Source organism: Anabrus simplex, chromosome 3 (genome assembly GCF_040414725.1).
Source record: "Anabrus simplex isolate iqAnaSimp1 chromosome 3, ASM4041472v1, whole genome shotgun sequence".
Lineage (NCBI taxonomy): Eukaryota > Metazoa > Arthropoda > Insecta > Orthoptera > Tettigoniidae > Anabrus > Anabrus simplex.
This window is the reverse complement of record NC_090267.1, coordinates 355778601-355797143: the sequence shown is the minus strand read 5'-3', so window position 1 is coordinate 355797143 and position 18543 is coordinate 355778601. Positions and strand designations below refer to the sequence as shown.

General features: G+C 38.3%; 1 protein-coding gene across 3 annotated transcripts in view; it reads right to left on the bottom strand.

Annotated features, from left to right (window-relative positions):
* The window catches only part of Stim (stromal interaction molecule), a 424265-nt gene that overhangs the window by 359633 nt on the left and 46089 nt on the right, over positions 1 to 18543 (bottom strand). For all 3 annotated transcript variants that reach the window (XM_067143252.2, XM_067143251.2, XM_067143253.2), the window contains exons 2-3: positions 13410 to 13555; positions 13200 to 13319 (exon numbers count right to left, since the gene is read on the bottom strand). In XM_067143252.2, the coding sequence (XP_066999353.2) occupies positions 13200 to 13319; positions 13410 to 13555 (266 nt within the window). The remainder of the gene's footprint in view (positions 1 to 13199; positions 13320 to 13409; positions 13556 to 18543) is intronic.

The window sequence follows — 18543 nt, the reverse complement described above, 5'->3', positions numbered from 1 at the left end:
AGGGGGATTTAACTTGGGGGCGGGGGCAGTGAAAAAGGAGTTTAATTCCTCTTTTATTAGGATACATACAGTATATCTCAAAACTGAAGATGTTACAGTCGTGATAATTGACATTTTTAGTTCCTTTATAAATAAAGAAACAAGTTTTCTGGTTTTCGGAAAATTCACTTAATGGAAGAGGGTGAAAGGAAGTGAAAAAATGTAATTCTTTTTATGAAGAAACTTACATCTCTAAAACTTAAGGTTAAACACGTGAAAATTTGTATTTGGAATCTCTTAGAAATAACGAAGCACGCATTGTTTGGAGGGGGTGGGGATTCGACTTAACGGGATGGGGTGAAAAAGGAGTTGAATACTTTTTATGAGGATACTTATATCTCAAAAACTGAAGATGTTAAGAGGCATGAATGTGTGTATTTGGAATCTTCTTTCAAAGTAAAGAAACACGTGTTCTTTTGTCTTCGAAAAATGAATTTAAAAATTAGTTGAATTCTTTGTATGACGATACTTATATCGCAAAAGCTAAATATATTAAAGATGTGAATATTGGTATTTGAATCTCCTTTAAAAATAAGGAAACGTGCACTTTTGGGGAGGGAGAATCAACTTAACGGATAGGAAATGGGGGGTTGGTGAAGAAGGAGTTGAATTACTTTTATGAGGATACTTATATCTCAAAACTGAAGATGTTACAGACGTAAAGTATCCTCATAAACATACTTCAACTCTTTATTTACTTATTTTCATCCCCACACCCCTAACGTCGATTTTACGAAAACAACTAAAATGGGGTAATCTCCTTTAAAAACAATGAAACGCTTTTTTTTTGTTTTCGGAAAATTCAGTTAAGGAGCTGGAAAGAATTTGAAAAGCGGGTGAATTTTTAAAATGAGTACCGGAATATCTACATTATATGTCAAAAACTTAACATGTTAGACACAATGAACTTGGTATTTGGAAAGTCCTTTAAAAATACGGGAATATGCACCTTTTGCTTTCGGAGAACGCACTTAACGGGGGACGAAAAGAAGTGAAAAAGTAGTTGAATTATTTTTTTACTAGGTTACTTATATCGTAAAAACTGAAGATGTTACAGACGTGAAAATTTGTATTGGAAATCTCCTTTAAAAATAAAGGAACACATATTTTTGTTTTCGGAAAATACACTTAGATAGGGGTAGGGCAAGGACTGATCAAGGGGTTGAATTCCTTTTATGGGGATACTTATGTATATCTCAAAAATCGAAGATGGTACAGATGTATGAATAGGTATTTTCAATCTCCTTAAAAAATAAAGAAACATGCATTTATGTTTTCGACTTGAGAGAAGACTGTTTCTCACATGTGCAGTTCTATGTCGCATGGTTGTCTTAGCCCCAAAAGTTAATACCACAAAAATGGTTTACAAAGAATTTCTGGGGTAAATGAAACTAAATTTTTGGGTGAGTTTTTATACTTTAGGAATTTTTAGATAATGTCTTAGTACAATGCCGAGGAACGTTTACTTTGACAAATTATCAAATCCACGCGAGCGAAGCCGCAGGTAATAACTAGTACAGTATAAGGTTCCTGTCTGGTTGGGTCAGGCTGAATTTCCAACTCTGCCTTCAAGGTACTCGGCCTCCTGACGACTGAGCAAGGAAATTGTTTCCTAACACTCTTTCAAGTCATCCTAAAAGTAGATTATCGTAGTTTCCACTTCATTTCCAGGCAAATGTCATGAAGGTACATAACGCACAAGCCATAGCTGCTTCCTCCCTAATTCTAACCCCAGTATATGTAAATCTACCAGTACAGATACTACAGTCACGTAGGTTATCAGAACGACTTAACTGTACCATGTACAAGAGGCCGTTGACTACAAACCATATAGCCCTGAAAACAAAGCATAAACAACAACAACAAATTATCTATGCTAACATCCCTTATATCCTCCTTAAAAGAGATGATGCAACAGAAAGAAAATCTACTATTTGTTTTGTTGTATGCTGCACTAACAGACAGGTCTCATGGCAACAATGAGATAGGAAAGGGCTAGAACAGGGAAGGAAGTAACTGAGGTCAATCATCTGCCATCTGCCTGGTGTGAAAAGAAGGAACCACCTCCACTGAAGCTCAACTTGTAGGATTCCAGCAAGATATAGCAGATATCCTAGAATCAGGAGGCCAAATGGACTGTATCGCGATTGACATGTCTAAAGCATTTGATAGGGTGGATCATGGGAGACTACTGGCAAAAATGAGTGCAATTGGACTAGACAAAAGAGTGACTGAATGGGTTGCTATATTTCTAGAAAATAGATCTCAGAGAATTAGAGTAGGTGAAGCTTTATCTGACCCTGTAATAATTAAGAGGGGAATTCCTCAAGGCAGTATTATTGGACCTTTATGTTTTCTTATATATGTAAATGATATGAGTAAAGGAGTGGAATCGGAGGTAAGGCTTTTTGCGGATGATGTTATTCTCTATAGAGTAATAAATAAGTTACAAGATTATGAGCAACTGCAGCGTGACCTTGAAAATGTTGTGAGATCGACAGCAGGCAATGGTATGTTGATAAATGGGGTTAAAAGTCAGGTTGTGAGTTTCACAAATAGGAAAAGTCCTCTCAGTTTTAATTACTGCATTGATGGGGTGAAAGTTCCTTTTGGGGATCATTGTAAGTATCTAGGTGTTAATATAAGGAAAGATCTTCATTGGCGTAATCACATAAATGGGATTGTAAATAAAGGGTACAGATCTCTGCACATGGTTATGAGGGTGTTTAGGGGTTGTAGTAAGGATGTAAAGGAGAAGGCATATAGTCTCTGGTAAGACCCCAACTAGAGTATGGTTCCAGCAGCTCGATTTGTTCTGGGTGATTTCCGACAAAAGAGTAGCGTTACAAAAATGTTGCAAGGTTTGGGTTGGGAGGAATTGAAAGAAAGAAGAAGAGCTGCTCGACTAAGTGGTATGTCAATAATAATATAAGAGAATTTATTGGACTCCAACCTATTCAATACATTACAGGATGTTAACATTTTTAGTTAAACATCGTTAAAATGGAGACATGTTTCGCCCCCCATGTGGGGCATAATCAGTCATATCAAACCACCTCAAAATTAAACCAGACGTATGGTTGGAAATTATGAACATAATATGTAAGAAAGAATACATTAAAAAACACTTACAAGGTCCTATCCTAAACGAAATAACAATAGACTAGTTACACATAGTAAAATAGCTAGTGGTTTCTTAATATTAAAATGAGGCCATCATATGTACAGTATAACAATGAAAGTAATCAAAGTCTATATGATATTGAGTTTGATGGTAGTTCTACGTAGTATATACAAATATTGGCAAAATAAAATACAATTTATAATTATTGTACACTTATTTATAATTGTTAAAATTTATGAGGTAAAACATTCCAATTTGTCTATTTGTAATTTGGCTCCAACCAAAATAATTCGCCCTAGGATTCATGAGGTAGTCAACTCCGTTGGTCACTCTCTATATGAATGGAGTGCACAGTGCAAGTGCAGTTTGTGATTCACTAATAGATACAGCATTTTCAGGATCAAAAGAATCTATCACAGTCTTTATAGCATCTAGATGCTCACTATAGAATTTAACTGCTTCTATCCATATCCCCCACCTCGTTAACACTGGTTCCGGCGGCAGTGGTATCTCTGGCAATTGCTGTTTGTAAGATAGCACTCGTTGTGGAGCTTTTAGAAAACCCTTTTTTGTTGGTGAAATTAATCTATTCACTTGTGGAAACTTAGCTCTAATATCTTCGGCAACACGTTGCAGTCCATGAGCCAAGCATGTAAAATGGAGCATATTGGGATAAAACACATTCAAAACAGTTGCAGCCTTAAGCATATATGCTGCAGCATCATAATACATCACTAATACCTTTTCCTCTTCCATATCAGTCAGCCACAGAGCTCTTAATTCATCATTCATAAATCTCGCAATAGTTGAGTGATTTGTATAGTCTAGCTCTTTACAGTAGATCAAACATGGTTTTGAGGCGCTGTCAGGTTGTAGCTTCCCCGCCACAAGATTTGCAATAAATCTACCCTTAGCATCTGTTGTTTCACAACAGCAACCTATATGAAAGAATTTCCTATATGCTGTCTTATGTTGTGCATTACCTCGTCGTAGCGGACTTGAAGATAATTCTTGCGTAGTGTTGATTGATTAGGAACATGTTGCTTGCAGTATTTTTCCAGAAAAAGTGTGAATTCAGGCCCTTCAAGTTTATACCACGGAATATTAGCTGCAATCACTGCACTGCATAAGTATTTATAAAAAGGGTTACTTGAAGGTGAAGGCTGCATCTGTGTTAAAAGGATTTGTTTCTTTTGTAGACCTAACTGTTGGTTTTTCTATGCACAGCACTCCGTGCATGTTGCTCAAGCTGGTATTTCATGGAACATGCGATATGTTTGTTGCATGCTTGGCAAATCACTACTTTGCCATCAGTTGCAAAGGACTCATCAACTGATTTTAACTTTGAAGCCAGCGAGGACGCTACTGGTGCCATATTGACTCTAGAGGAAACTGATGTTCATGAACTATGTTCTTCAGCTGTTCAAAAGAAACTAAAACCTAATTGAGACATTTCAAAGGAAGACAGCTCTAACAACAGTTTTGGAAATTCCTAAGTACATAACAAAGAGATCACAGAAATGTGCTTAGAGAAATATTCTTGGAAACTCCAACATAAAAGTGGCTAGTTGTAAAGCAATTAACTCTAAAAGGGATGAAAGATTTAAGACTGGCACATGTAAAGTAACAGTTTTCCTGCAGCTAATTGGAACCTTTAGAATAACCTATTTTGCAAGGGTCTCTACCTGCACCTATCATCCTCTCCAATACCTGTCACTCATAATTACCTTAATCCCCCTGTTGAGAGAACAGACAACAGCCCCACATTAAGTGTGAAACTTCAATTCAGCAATTTATTATATATGAAAACAGGAAAATGCTAAAATATGTAACTTTATGTAATATCACTAAGAATATGTAGAATACCCACAAATATAAAAAAATATGTAAAATGAAATTCAGTAATAATAACCCTAATATAGTATTTTGTGAATATACGACTTTTCCCAGCACCTAAATAGCAAGGAACAAAATATGTAATTACATAGAAATCCCAGCTCTAGTAATAACTGTTTGAAGTGATTTTTTTTTTTTTGTAGATTTCTTTATTATGACATTGCCTGATAGTTTACGAACATTCCTGTAAATTTATAGTTATTGTTGTTTATTTTATGTTTTAGTTTGAGATTATAATTTTGCATTAAACTATTTCCCTGTCGTAGCCCAGATTGTAAGGTAAGTAGCTGATCCTTTCAAACAAATAATAAAAGTTATAACTGTAGGTGTTTATGTCTCGCACAATAGATATTATATATATTATTCCAACTGTCACTAGGACTGTCACCAATTAAGCTAAAGACTCAGAAAAATGTGGACTCAACACAAATATTAGTTATTCTGAACATATTCTTGTTAACCCCCTTCTCAACCCCCATGCCGATGGAGGCTGAACTTGCACTTAAACAGCATCCAGAGTATCACAATACATCTAAGTGAGCCCAAAAGCCACGGATTTGACACTAATAATGGTTGTTTTCACTTATTTTTACATATCAAACCCTCCCCTAGGGGTGCTAGAGGTATCTTACCCTCATAATACTTTTTCCACATAGTATGTCATGAGTGTACCAAGTTTGATTGAGAGCTGTGCTGCAACATACGCACATTCTTCCATAATTTTGGTTATTTTGGGAATTTTCTTTTCCACCCCTTCTAACCCTCATTCTGAATGGGGCCGAACAACACGGCATCCAGAGTGTCATATTTCATCTTAGTGAGCCCGAAATTTAAGTTGTTTTCAATTATTTTGACATTTCATCCCCTTGCCTAGGGGTGCCAGGAGTGTCTTGCCCCCACAGTATTTTTTTCTAGATAGTAAGCCACATTAGTACCAAGTTTGGTTGAGAGCTATGGTGGAACATACACACATACTGTACTTCCATAACCTCGGTCATTTTTGGAAATTTTCTTCTCAGCCCCTATGCTGATGGGCGCTGAACTTCGACTTAAAACGGCATCCAGTGTTACTGTTCATCTTGGCGACCCCGTAAACTATGGACTCAACATTATTTTCGATTATTTTTATATGCCAGCCCCTTCCCACTCCCATCCCTGGGAGGATGGGGAACACACTGCTATGTTTTATGAAGTACCTTTCTTGCTATGAGATTCAAGACTGTAGCTGTATATAGGAGGTTGAGAAGTATCTATCAACATCTCCTCCTAACCACTGGAGCAGTTTCAATCAAACAGTCTCCAGATAGTAAGTCATAAGTGTACCAAGTTGTCTCCAGATAGTAAGTCATAAGTGTACCAGTGGCTCCAGTGGTTAGGAGATGTCGATAGATACTTCCCAACCTCCTATATACAGCTACAGTCATGAATCTCATAGCAAGAAAGGTACTTCATAAAACATGGCGGTGTGTTCCCATCCTATATACAGCATTTCTTACCAGACTATCATTCTTACCGGACTGTTTAGAAATATAACTCCACTAGTTTCCCAGTGGATATACATGTTTTCCTATACATGTACTGTATATTCCACTCTTGTTAGGTTTAGTGTCTGAGCATTCATCTTCCTTGAGCATCTTGCAGAACAGACATAACATTTACCATCCAAAATGAGTCTGGACTATTGCTGTCACCTAGTGACAAACTGTCCTTCAAGGTCGATCCAAATCTTGGTGTGGTTTTTAATTAAATTAATTACATAAAATGACTCATCATAAAAAACTACCAATCGGATTTCATTCAAAGCACTTCCTAAACCTTCTCAGGAGCAACAGGATTTGTTTCTTGCTTCTGTGTTTGACATGTTCTCCTTATCATGTACAACTAGTACAAATAATTTATTTTTCTCTTCCCTTTTTCTGCATTTATTCAGTTTTCTTCTTATCCTACATTTCCCACATTAAGACTGAAAATTGTTAAAGAATATCCTCCTCAGTGAGTGTGATGAAGTTAAGATGTAAAACTGTCCTGATTGGGGGCCGAGAAGGAATGGATTTGATGAGAAAGACCATCTATGGGAAGATAGCAGTATATGAAGATGTGGAATGTGCTCTTTGTGTTTTCATATTCGTCTATGCCTCTGCATTTCATCATTTCCTCTTTCAATACTGATCTTTCATGATGTTCGTCTATGTATTAATATTCATTCCTAGCTTTTGCTTTAAAAAAGAGAAATGTTCTCACTATGCTCACTGAAAGCAAGGGTAATAGAAGCTGAAAGCGATTATATAGTACAGAACAATTACCAAAAATCAATCCGATTGACATTTAAATCTAAAAGTCCTAGCACCAAAAAGTTTAAATTCACCAAAAGAACCAGAGAAACAAGGAAATGCCATTTGGTCCTTGTTTCAATGACTGTGAAATCCTGACATTCACCTTCCCAAGGTAGAGGGGGGCAACGACTGCATATAAAAATAATATTTTATATGCAGGCGGCTAACGAATGAAAGGACCAATTATCTCCCGGTATAAGGAGATCCCCTATACAAAGTGCCAACAGTCTCTCTGAGAGTGGACGAGCGGGTTTGGGTAAAGGCACTCTATTGTCCTGGGGACAAGAAATTGTTCCCAAAGGCGGAGGAACCAGTTTGGTCAATGGCATTAGAATGCAGAAGGCAACGGTAAACCACTGCATTAAAGATCCTGAGAGATATTACAATAAATCCACATGGCATGGCTGCAACGTCAAGATCGGAGCTGGCCATGTGGATTGTCGACCTCCGTTTGGAGACGACGTCTTAAGAAGAAGATAAGAAAACTCCAGTTCTTGTTATTTATTAGCCAGCAGATCAATGATATTTCAAATTACAAATATTTTAAATCAAAATACAAATCTAGGCATCCATTATACACAAACTGATGCACTATAAAGCAATTTATGCTTCAAATAATACAATATAATGTCTTTTAGAGCTACATTGTTCAAACTGTGCTCATTTATGTGTCCCTCCTTTGCTACAATTATTGCTGGACAAATAACTTACATGGCATTTTTCTGGTTAGTTTTTCCAACATTTCTGTGTTTACAGTACCCCATGCTTGCAAAGGCATTGCCAGATATCTTCACAACTGTTGACTAAAAATTGTTTTCCTTACAGTCGAGTACATCACATAACCACTCGATCGGGTGACTGACGTGATTCTTTGTTTCTTTCATACATCTTGCACAGCGTTGACGTGTGTTTCAGGTGGTTATCTTGCTGCAGAACAAACCCTCCCTTAAGTTAAGTTCCATATGCTGCCACTCCCTCAAATTATTATTATTATCATTATTATTATTATTATTATTATTATTATTATTATTTGTTTACAATTTAATTGCACCAACACAGGTAGGTCTTGTGCCGACTATGGAATAGGAAAGGGCTAGGGGTGGGAGAGAAGAGGCCATGGCCTTAATTAAGGTACAGCTCCAGCATTTGCCTCGTGTGAAAATGGAAAACCATCTTCAGGACTGCCAACAGTGGGGTTTGAACCCACTATCTCACAAATTCAACCTGACAGCTACGTGGCCAAAACCGTACAGTCATTTGCTCGTTTTCCTCAAGATACCTTCCACACTCACCAAGTCTTATTTATCAAGATTCCTACATAAATTCCATTAAATTTTTTAATGAAAGGTGGATAATTCCTCTCCTACTCTCCTGAACACTGTGTCAATACGGATCAAATATGAAGTTTTTTAATAACGATTCCTACATAATACCTAAATAATAAAAGTAAACTTGTGTCCTCAACCTGAGGTGGTGCAACTCTTTTCAGGAACACCCCCAATGGAGGTGAGCTGCCTGTACCATTTCAACCACATACCAGTCCTCCTGCCATTCTTAAATCGGGAATCGATAATTAAATATCATACTTTAGTGTGCAAAATATAAGAATGGATAAGTACTTGAAGCAGGAAAAATATCAGAACCTTGCTCTTACCACAACACCAAACCACAATTGTTAGGCTTCACAGGGGGCCACAGCCAGCCTTCCGTGGCGGTGGTGGTTTTATGAGGATGTACAACTAGGCAGTCCATATATAACCAATCAGAGAGAAGAAATGGAAGGAATCCGACACTCTGAAAAATGAAGATACCGACCAAAGAAGGACAAGGGCCACGAAGAGTGTAAAAATTAAGACCCTCCAGGCCTAATATCGTTGGGATTGGAAAAGAACAAAAGTTGACCAAGGGAGGTCAGATAGGATAAATGAAAATGAGGAGCCTGGCACAAGTAAGTGGAAGCAATGCCAGGACTCAGCCAAGGGCCCCAGGGTCGACAACCCATGCTCCAAAGTTACGAACCCCTGGGGCCCCTTTTAGTAACCTCTTACGACAGGCAGTGGATACCGTGGGTGCTATTCTACCGCCCCCACTCATAGGGGGATCAAATTCTGAGTCATCAGTCCAAACATAACACAGATTTTCACTGGACAATGGTCCAATCCTTGTGTTGTCTGATCCACTGAAGTGTCTCAGATTTATGTCTGCACATTAAAAGGGTCTTTTAGCAGATATGTCCATGCAACCCAACATTACATACAGGATATACTACAGTAGACACTGACAATGGTTGTTCTCCAGTTCTGTTGATTTTTGTGCAATGTCCACAGCTGTAATCCTTCTATTACCCTTCCTTAAGATTACAATCTGTTTATGTTCTGCAGCAGATGATGTTCTTGTAGGACGTCTATTACGTACTCTATCTTTGCGAGTGTCTGTCTTTTGTCTTCACTGCAAAGCAGAGCGAACAACAAATTCAGAAGTCCCCAATTTGGAGTAATTTGCATTTATGACCAGCCGTCTCACAGGCACATGCCATAGCATACTTTTCATAACTTACGCTAGTCTTTTTCCCATTTCTGCAGCGAGTCTTTGTTGTTCTTTGGACCGTCAGTCCATACAATACTGCAATCTATTTAGTCATATTCATGCCTTTGCCTAACCCTACTGTTCTAACCGCCTACACTTCCCTCAAAAACTAACAGAACAAGTCCTGTGTACCATATGACATGACCTGTCATTCTCTCTCTTCTTCTTGTCAAATTTTGCCTTATCATTCTCCTCTAACCAAATCAATTCAGTATCTCTTCATTCACGTTTCTGTCCACCAATCTCACCTTCAGCATCCTTCTCCAACACCAGATTTCAAAAGCTTCTACTCTCTTTCTGTCCTAGTTATTGTCCATGTTTCACTTCCATATAGTAACACGCTCCAGAAGAATAAAAATATTTTTCTAATGCCTATATTAATGTTCGAAGTGAGAAAAACTCCTTTTCTTAAGAAAGGCTTCATTTGCTTGTGCTAGTCTGAATTTTATTCCTCCTTATTCAGCCATCATCTACTTCCTTCAAGACTTTATTGCCTTCTTTGTGAACCATCTGACCTTGCCATAGTGGGGCAGCTTGTGCGTCACAATGAAGCCTGTAGCTGAGCTTAATGTACAACCACACTGGATGGGAATCTGTCAAGAAACCAGGCTAATGAAAGAAGGGTAGCAGCCTTTCAGAAGTTGCGAGGGCGGCAATCTGGATGATTGACTGATTGATTGACGTGGCATTGTAATAACATTTAACATGGCTTAGCTATGATACTGCTACACGGTTGAAAGCAATGGAAAACTACAGTCATAACCAACTTCCGAGGACATGCAGCTCTCTATGTATAAATGAATTATGTACCGACAACAACTTCATGCCGAGCAAAATGTTCGGGAGATAAAATAGTCCCCCATTTGGATCTCTGGGTGGGAACTACAAGAGAGGGGGCAATCATCAGGAAGATGAATACCGACATTCTGAGAGTTGAAGCATGGAATGATAAAAGTTTGAATCGTCAGAACAGGCTAGAGACGCTGCAAAAGGAAATGGATAGACTACAGTTAGATGTAGTTGGTGTAACTGAAGTATGCTGGCAGGAAGAGCAAGATTTTTGGTCAGGCAACTACAGAATTATCAACACAAAATGAAACAGGGAAATGCAGGAATTTAATAATGAATAAGAAACTCGGGCAGTGGGAAAGCTACTATGACCAGCATAGTGAACGGATTATTGTTCTCAAGACAGGTACCAAGCCAATGCCCACCAAAATAGTGCAGCAGGTCTACATATTTACTAGTTCAGTGGACAATGATGAAATAAAAAGAATCCAGTATGTAAAAGGAAATGAGAATCTAATAGTGATGGGAGAGTGAAATGCAGTAGTAGGCCAAGGAAGAGAAGGTAATGCAGTAGGAGAATTTGGACAAGGACAAAGGAATGTAAGAGGAAGTTGGCTGGTAGAATTCTCTATGGATCATAATTTACTATACCAATATATTAGTATTATTAATTTATTCATTTGGAACAAGTATTTCAGATTCCCTATGGGAATCAACACCTATATAATCAAATTTAGTCTTCAAATACCAGAAACGATGTCTGTATATATGGACAAGACCTGAAAACACTGGAAGATATCAAAATAGACTTCATTATGATTAGGCAGGGATTCAGAAACCAGGTGCTTTACTGTAAGACCTTCCCAGGAGCAGACATGAACTCTGACCACAACTTGGTCATGAAATGCCATCTGAAGCTAAAGATATTGAAGAGAGGAAGGAATGCGGGGAGATGCTGCATATAGTAAAAAGGAAAACTAGCCTTTAACCTGCAAAAACTGTAGCAGTATTGAAGAGAAGTCGGTGTTCGAAAACAGTCTAAACTGACAGAGGCATTCAAAAAGGCAGGAAAGTAGTTTGTATTATAGCTAAAAATAGATGATTTCAACAAAGATAAGTTGAAGGATAAGAGAGTGAGGGATTGTTTCAAAGAACATGTTACGCAAGGACTAAATGGAACGGATGAAGGAAACATAATATATGAAGAGTGGAGAGTCGTGAAAATGTTAGGGAGAGATGTAAGATCAACCACGAACCAGTGTACTAGACCTCACTGTCAAATGGCAAAAGGATAGGAATGAAAAAAAATTAGGAGGGCAGGAAAGAATACAGGCGATTGAGGAATTAAAAATAGAAATAGGAGGAATGGCTGAAAGACAAGTGCATGGATGTTGAAGGTTGTATGTTTGTACGAAAGGTATAGTAAAAAGGAAACGGAGAAAGGAAAACTAGGTCATTGTCGAAACCTAGTGTTTACAGTGCACTGTGTCTTCTGGTGTGTGCTTAGAGTAATTTTGTTACTTTCATTGACCTGTCTCTGTCTTAACCTTGGCTTTGACAATATGAAAGTGACTGAGGTATGAGCGATGCTAGTAATACCATTCCTTACGCAGCCAGTCGCTGTTATGAATGGTGTGAAAACGTTGCTCATAGGGTTGGTTGGTGCATGCATTTCAGTGGGCTTGGCAAACCGATATGTAATAGCAACTTCTGGCTTGGTGCGGAAAGCAACGGGAAACTACATCATTCCTCATTTTCCTAGTACGCCTCTTCATTAATGCCTAGGGTAGGCCATCTATGACAGCTGATGGCAGAGCTGTTGAGGATCCAGCCAGCCTTTGGGCTGAGGACTGAACATACATACATACATACATACATACATACATACATACATACATACATACATACACAGAGACACACACACACATACATTGAAAAGTCAGCATTCAAAAACAGTCTAAAGTGACAGAGACATTCAAAACGGAGGGAAAGTAGTTTGTATTATAGCTAAAAATAGACTATTTCAACAACGATAATAGAGTCTTTTAAGGTTTGTAAATTGCTGGAATAACAATATAACAAAATCCAGGTACATGTTAGGTGCATGCAGGCTGAAGATTTGATTACAGGTATCACTCCAGATACCTAAATAATAACTATTTTAGTGTGCAATAGATCAAAATGGACAAGTACCTGCAACAGGAAGCAGATCAGAAATCCAACAAATCTCAATTAAGTATTAGATTCAAGAATATTTATAGCGAATTTCACAGGCGAGTTTAAACATTTAGACACTAGTGTATATGCACAGTATAAAGATTATAACACAGTACCCTGGACTGAACTCCACTACAATCTCACATATACCGGAATTAGAAAAGCAGCAAAAGAAAAACAATAAAAAGAAATGAATATTGAACATATATGCTTACCTCAGATCGAATCCATGCCTCCCACAATTCTCTTACTGAAATGTGGTTATCATCATTTCTATGGAAGGCTCGCTGCCTACGTTCATACCCTTCTTCATATTTCAGTTCTTCCCTCAGAAACTGGGGGCAAAAGCAAAAAGGAAAAACATCAAGAATAATTATCTAAGCAGAAATACACTAAAGTAATTTATCAGAAAAGTCAAAACATACCTCATCTGACTCTGAGAGATCTACATTGCCGTTTGCATCATCATCCAGCTGTCTGTGGAGAGTACGAATGGCCTCCAAACCAATTCGATCATGTGATGCTAAGGTCAGGCATGCTACATCAGCATCACTGCACCCTTCCCCTATAGCTGTAAGCATATTTAACAAATTGAAATATTATAAAACCTGTGAAGAAATCATGAAATAACACTGCTAGAATAGGTCTAGTAGCAATCTAAACATGAACAGTGGTGACATAACAGGAGACAGAGAGTATGCAGATGTTCCACAACTCACTGTAACAATCTAGGATATCTGAAATTTATTCCACATCAAACTGTAACAATCTAGGATATCTGAAACTTATTTCAAGTTGTCACAAATGCTTGAGAAACCACATCAACCAGATAACAATATTAGGGAGGTGATAAAATGAAATATAATGGAGAAAGAATTTCTTCATTTGTTAGCTTTACTGTCCAAGAGATCTTTTCCATCTCCCCCGAGCAACTCATCTCAAGGATGATGATGATGCTTGTTGTTTAAAGGGGCCTAACATCTACGTCATTGGCCCCTAATGGTACGAAATGAGATGAAATGAAATGACAAATTAAAAGCCCAAAAACATCCACTGGATGGATGGATGAACGGACGGACAGACGGATGGATTGATTGGATGGGATGGGATTGGATGGGATGGGATGGGATGGGATGGATGGGTGGGATGTCCACTGCTTCTGTAGAGGCACTATGTAATTCTTTAACGGATCCATTGAATCTTCTTTTTGGGCAGTCCATAACAACGTGCTGGATGGTCTGAGTCACATTATCACAGTCGCAGAATGGGTCTTCAGATTTTCCCCACTTGTGAAGCCAGAATTTACACCTTCCATGGTTTGTTCTGATTCTGTTTAGAGATGTCCATTCCCTTCTCGGTAAGTTGAAACCAGGAGGAGCTCTACAAGGATGGTGGATTAAACCCAGGTGGTCAGGATTTGATGATACTTGTAGTTGAAAGGGGTCCAAAATCCAAGTCAGTGGCTCCTCACAATGATACTTATCGCTAGGAAAGTAGAACCATGGTATTTGTCATGTCGCGGTACTAATCAAGAGTAGCGTAGACTCGCGGTATTCCACACATTATGGTACTACACACAGGTAACAAAATTTGCACATGTATTAAAGACCTACACTGTTTTGCACATTGCGGCGCCATTTACAGGCAACGCAAACCTATGGTGTTAGCTCACTCTCAAACAAGACCATCTCTACTACGAACCAGCCAGCATCATACTGTCTGGCTATCTTCTTACACCAGCCAAGCCTTGCTGCGTCACTAGCTCACGTCACAGTACAGGACTCGTACTATCCCATGGTGTTCCTCATATAGTGGGTACTAATCATAGGCAAGCCAGAACCACGGGTTCCCACATCCCACGGTGTCGCTCATATAGTGCTACCAATCACAGGTACTGTAAAAGCCGTTGCGCTCACGTTTGCTACTAATCACAAAAATATTTGGTACACAACATAGTGGTACTACGCGCAAATAAAAGCAACCCATGGTGTTCCCCACATGGTTGTACTAATCACAAGTAGTTTCATGGTTATAATTTGATCATCCCTTGGTTGCCCCTTTTAGTCGCCTCTTACAAGAGGCAGGGGATACCGTAGGTGAATTCTTCATCTGTGTCCCCCACCCACAGGGGGTTGTGTGTTTAGTCCGCGAGAGGTATTTTATTTTCCGCAAGTCCGCCAGCAAGCTGGTTAGGACCCCCCTATCCGCCACCTGGGACGCACCACGTGGGAGTATCACCTCTCCCCTGCTACGCCAGCATAGTAGGTTCGTGGCACCACATCTCAAATGCATCCAAACGTTTCTTATCGCATGCACCAATACTCCACGTTTCTGAGTCACACAAGGCTACACTCCAGACATAGCATTTAATAAATCCCTTTTTGACCTCCACTTTTAGATTCCTTGATGTAAGCAGCACCCTTTTCTTGTAATAGGTTAACTTTGCCTGTGCAATTCTGCTCTTTATATCAGCTGAACTTTTTCCGTCTGAAGTGATTTTACTTCCTAAGTAGGTCACATCAGATTAAACTTTACTTTATCTCTAGACGCTGTAACAGCAGGCCTTACCTTCATTCGCCAGTAGTTCTCCAAACATCTGGAAGTTCCATTCATGGTATAACTCAGTCTCAAACAAGGCCATCTCTACTACGAACCAGCCAGCATCATACTGTCTGGCCATCGTCTTACACCAGCCAATCCTTGCTGCGTCACTAGCTCATGTAAACGGCACCTAGAATTCTCTATCATGTTCTTTGCCATCCTTGAATATGACTAGTTTACTCAACTATTCTCATACCTTCTTATGGGCTATATAAGCACCGATGTTCCCTAGTCTCATCAGTCCACATTATATTACAACATTTTTATGGGGAACAGCGACAATAAAACTAATAAAAGCCATAAACCAAGGGTGTTACCAGTGATGACATTAGTAATGATCCTTGAAGGCTCATCTTAGATGAGCCCACATTGGAAATTTGAATTTCTAACACCTTTTGAGGCTTGTTGACATTTATTCTACAATTACCACTTATGAGTGTTACCATTTTTTTAATCCTCCTTTTCAGAAATTTGCAAAATCAAACCTGGAATTGGATAGCATGATGATAAATGGACTCATCCTTTTCTTCTCTTCACTTATTCAGCATGGACTGAGTATCAACGCCCTTTAAAAATTGTTTATGGTAGTCCTGAGGTGTTACCCTTTTTTAACACTGTATTGTGCAGTATGGTGAACTGTGTTCTTGTTCGGTGCTATTTACTCCAACCAAAAATCCCAGTGTATGTGGTCTTAAGTTCAATTATAATGTTATGCACAGATGCAAACTGTTGGAAAGACTATTGGAAGAAAAAAGAAAGGAAAGGGGTTTACAAAGAATAGTGTTCCAATTCTTAGACAGTGGCCTATTTTGAGATTTTGGTATTCTTTTCTCATCTTTACATGTCCAAAAAAATCTTAAGTCATTTTGCTTAGTGGAATTACTGACATTTGACATAAATTTTTAATGCTACTGTGAAAAAGCCAGACTTCTTTGCTCCTGATTAATGTTTTTCATATTCTATGTAATCTGGACAAGTTCTAGTGCCTTGTATTGCTAATTTTTTTTTTTTTTTTAATATTCCCTAGCTGTAATAATTTGTTCACTTTAGTAGCCTATTGGCTGAGAGGTCGGAGAAAATGTTTGATGTAATTACGCTGTTTCACATTCTATTCCAAAATTGTAAGAACTTGTTCTACTCAACGTTGTATTAGATTTGAGATTCTCTTTTGAATGATTTCGCACTATGTTCTAATCTCTAAGGTTCCCCATTCTACATATTCCTATCCTGGGATCTTACAAATATACCTGTTTCGACTACTTCTTCCTTCCTGCCCTATTCATGGATCCCTCTAAGAATCCCAGCCTGTTTTTATGGGTATTTAACAAAGAATAGGTTTATTGATAGAGATGTGCAATGCTGTGTGATAATACATTCATAAATATTTTTCCTCGTGATCAAATTCCTAATGCAATGTATTTATTCCATGACAAAAGTGTGACAATGTGATTATAGAGCTTCAACAAAATTAAAAATTATATAGGAAGTGAAATAATAAACAACACTATTGGTGGGTAGGCTATCAACCAATGAAATTTGTGTTGGGGACACGAAGGGGGCAAATTTACAATGATGTAATAATGTGCGGCCACCATCTAGTTTTCATCATCCTCCTTTCCCCTCATCCAGCACCTGCTGGGTCGGAGCATTTATGGCACTTCACCTTACTCTCTCCTTTCACTATTCCCCTTCCATCATTTTGTCTCAGTCCAGGCTGCTGCTTCTTGCATTACTCATTACTGAATTGATCCACCTTGTTCTAGGTCTCCTTCTTGATCTTAGAAGTGAAGCTTCCACGGTGTGAAGAATTATTTAATTTAATTTCCGGGTTGAACCGTGTTGTAGTTGTCTGCACATCACGTACAGTTTGCCGACGTTTCGAATACATTGAAGTATTCTTTGTCAAGGCGACTGAAATACCCCTAGTTAAAATTGAAATAATAAATAAAGAGGTTCAACCTATTCAATACAAAAGAATAAGAAATGCAGTGATTACATTCTCATTTAATAATAAGTAGAAGTGGTACCGGTTTCGACCCTAGTCCAGGTCATCAGCTGATTAAAACATGAAAAACAATGCATAGGAAAAATAAAATAAAAGATCAAGTTCACTCCGGATCAGTAGAAGAGGCGATCTAAATATGACGGGGGTAGACACTGTAAAATTCAGAAGAAGTAAAATGTAAGTCACTTAAAAGAAACAGTGCGTAATTTTCTGAACAGCAGTATGGCACACGCAGTGTTAGGCAAAGTCTTAAAATGTTTATGAAAAGCGGAGAACGGTTAAATGAGCTAGCTTTTATACAATGTCAGGCACAAAGTCATAACACAATCGAACACATATGAAGATCCATGATCGTACTGAAGCTGAAGGTGAGTAGTCAATTGAAGTAACTTGCCAGCTCCCAGTGATCAGCGCGATATATTCAATATCAGGCACCGTGGTTTCAAACGCCAACATAAAATGAAGAATAGCTTTATGATCCAGTGTTTGCTTCGGTCGCGGGAATGTAAGAATATATAGATACATATAATTCAATATAATTGAATAAGTAATTATGATCCTGTAGAATTTTTGGAACAGTTGACGTGAAAAAGAAATTGTGAAGAGGAAAAAAAATAGCAAAAAGCGCAGTACCAGAAACAAATGAAAACATATATGCACAGTGCGCTATTTTTTAAAATGTAAAAAATTCAGGTCGTGATTGAAGTAGTCAAAGTCGGCGCAAGGCAAGAGTTAAATTTGAATGAGAAGAACCGAAATGAAGGTGGCATTGTAGGTTTTTTTTTTTGAGGTGAAAAGAAAAGAAAGGATAAATTAATAGAGGAAGAGGAATAGTGGAATAAGAGAAGAATAAAAGAGATTGAAGTTAAACGGCGTTGAGGAAGGATAAGATAGGGAGATGAAGGAGGGATAGTTAAGGGTGGGTTATTGAAGGTAGAAAATGTGGGTAGGAA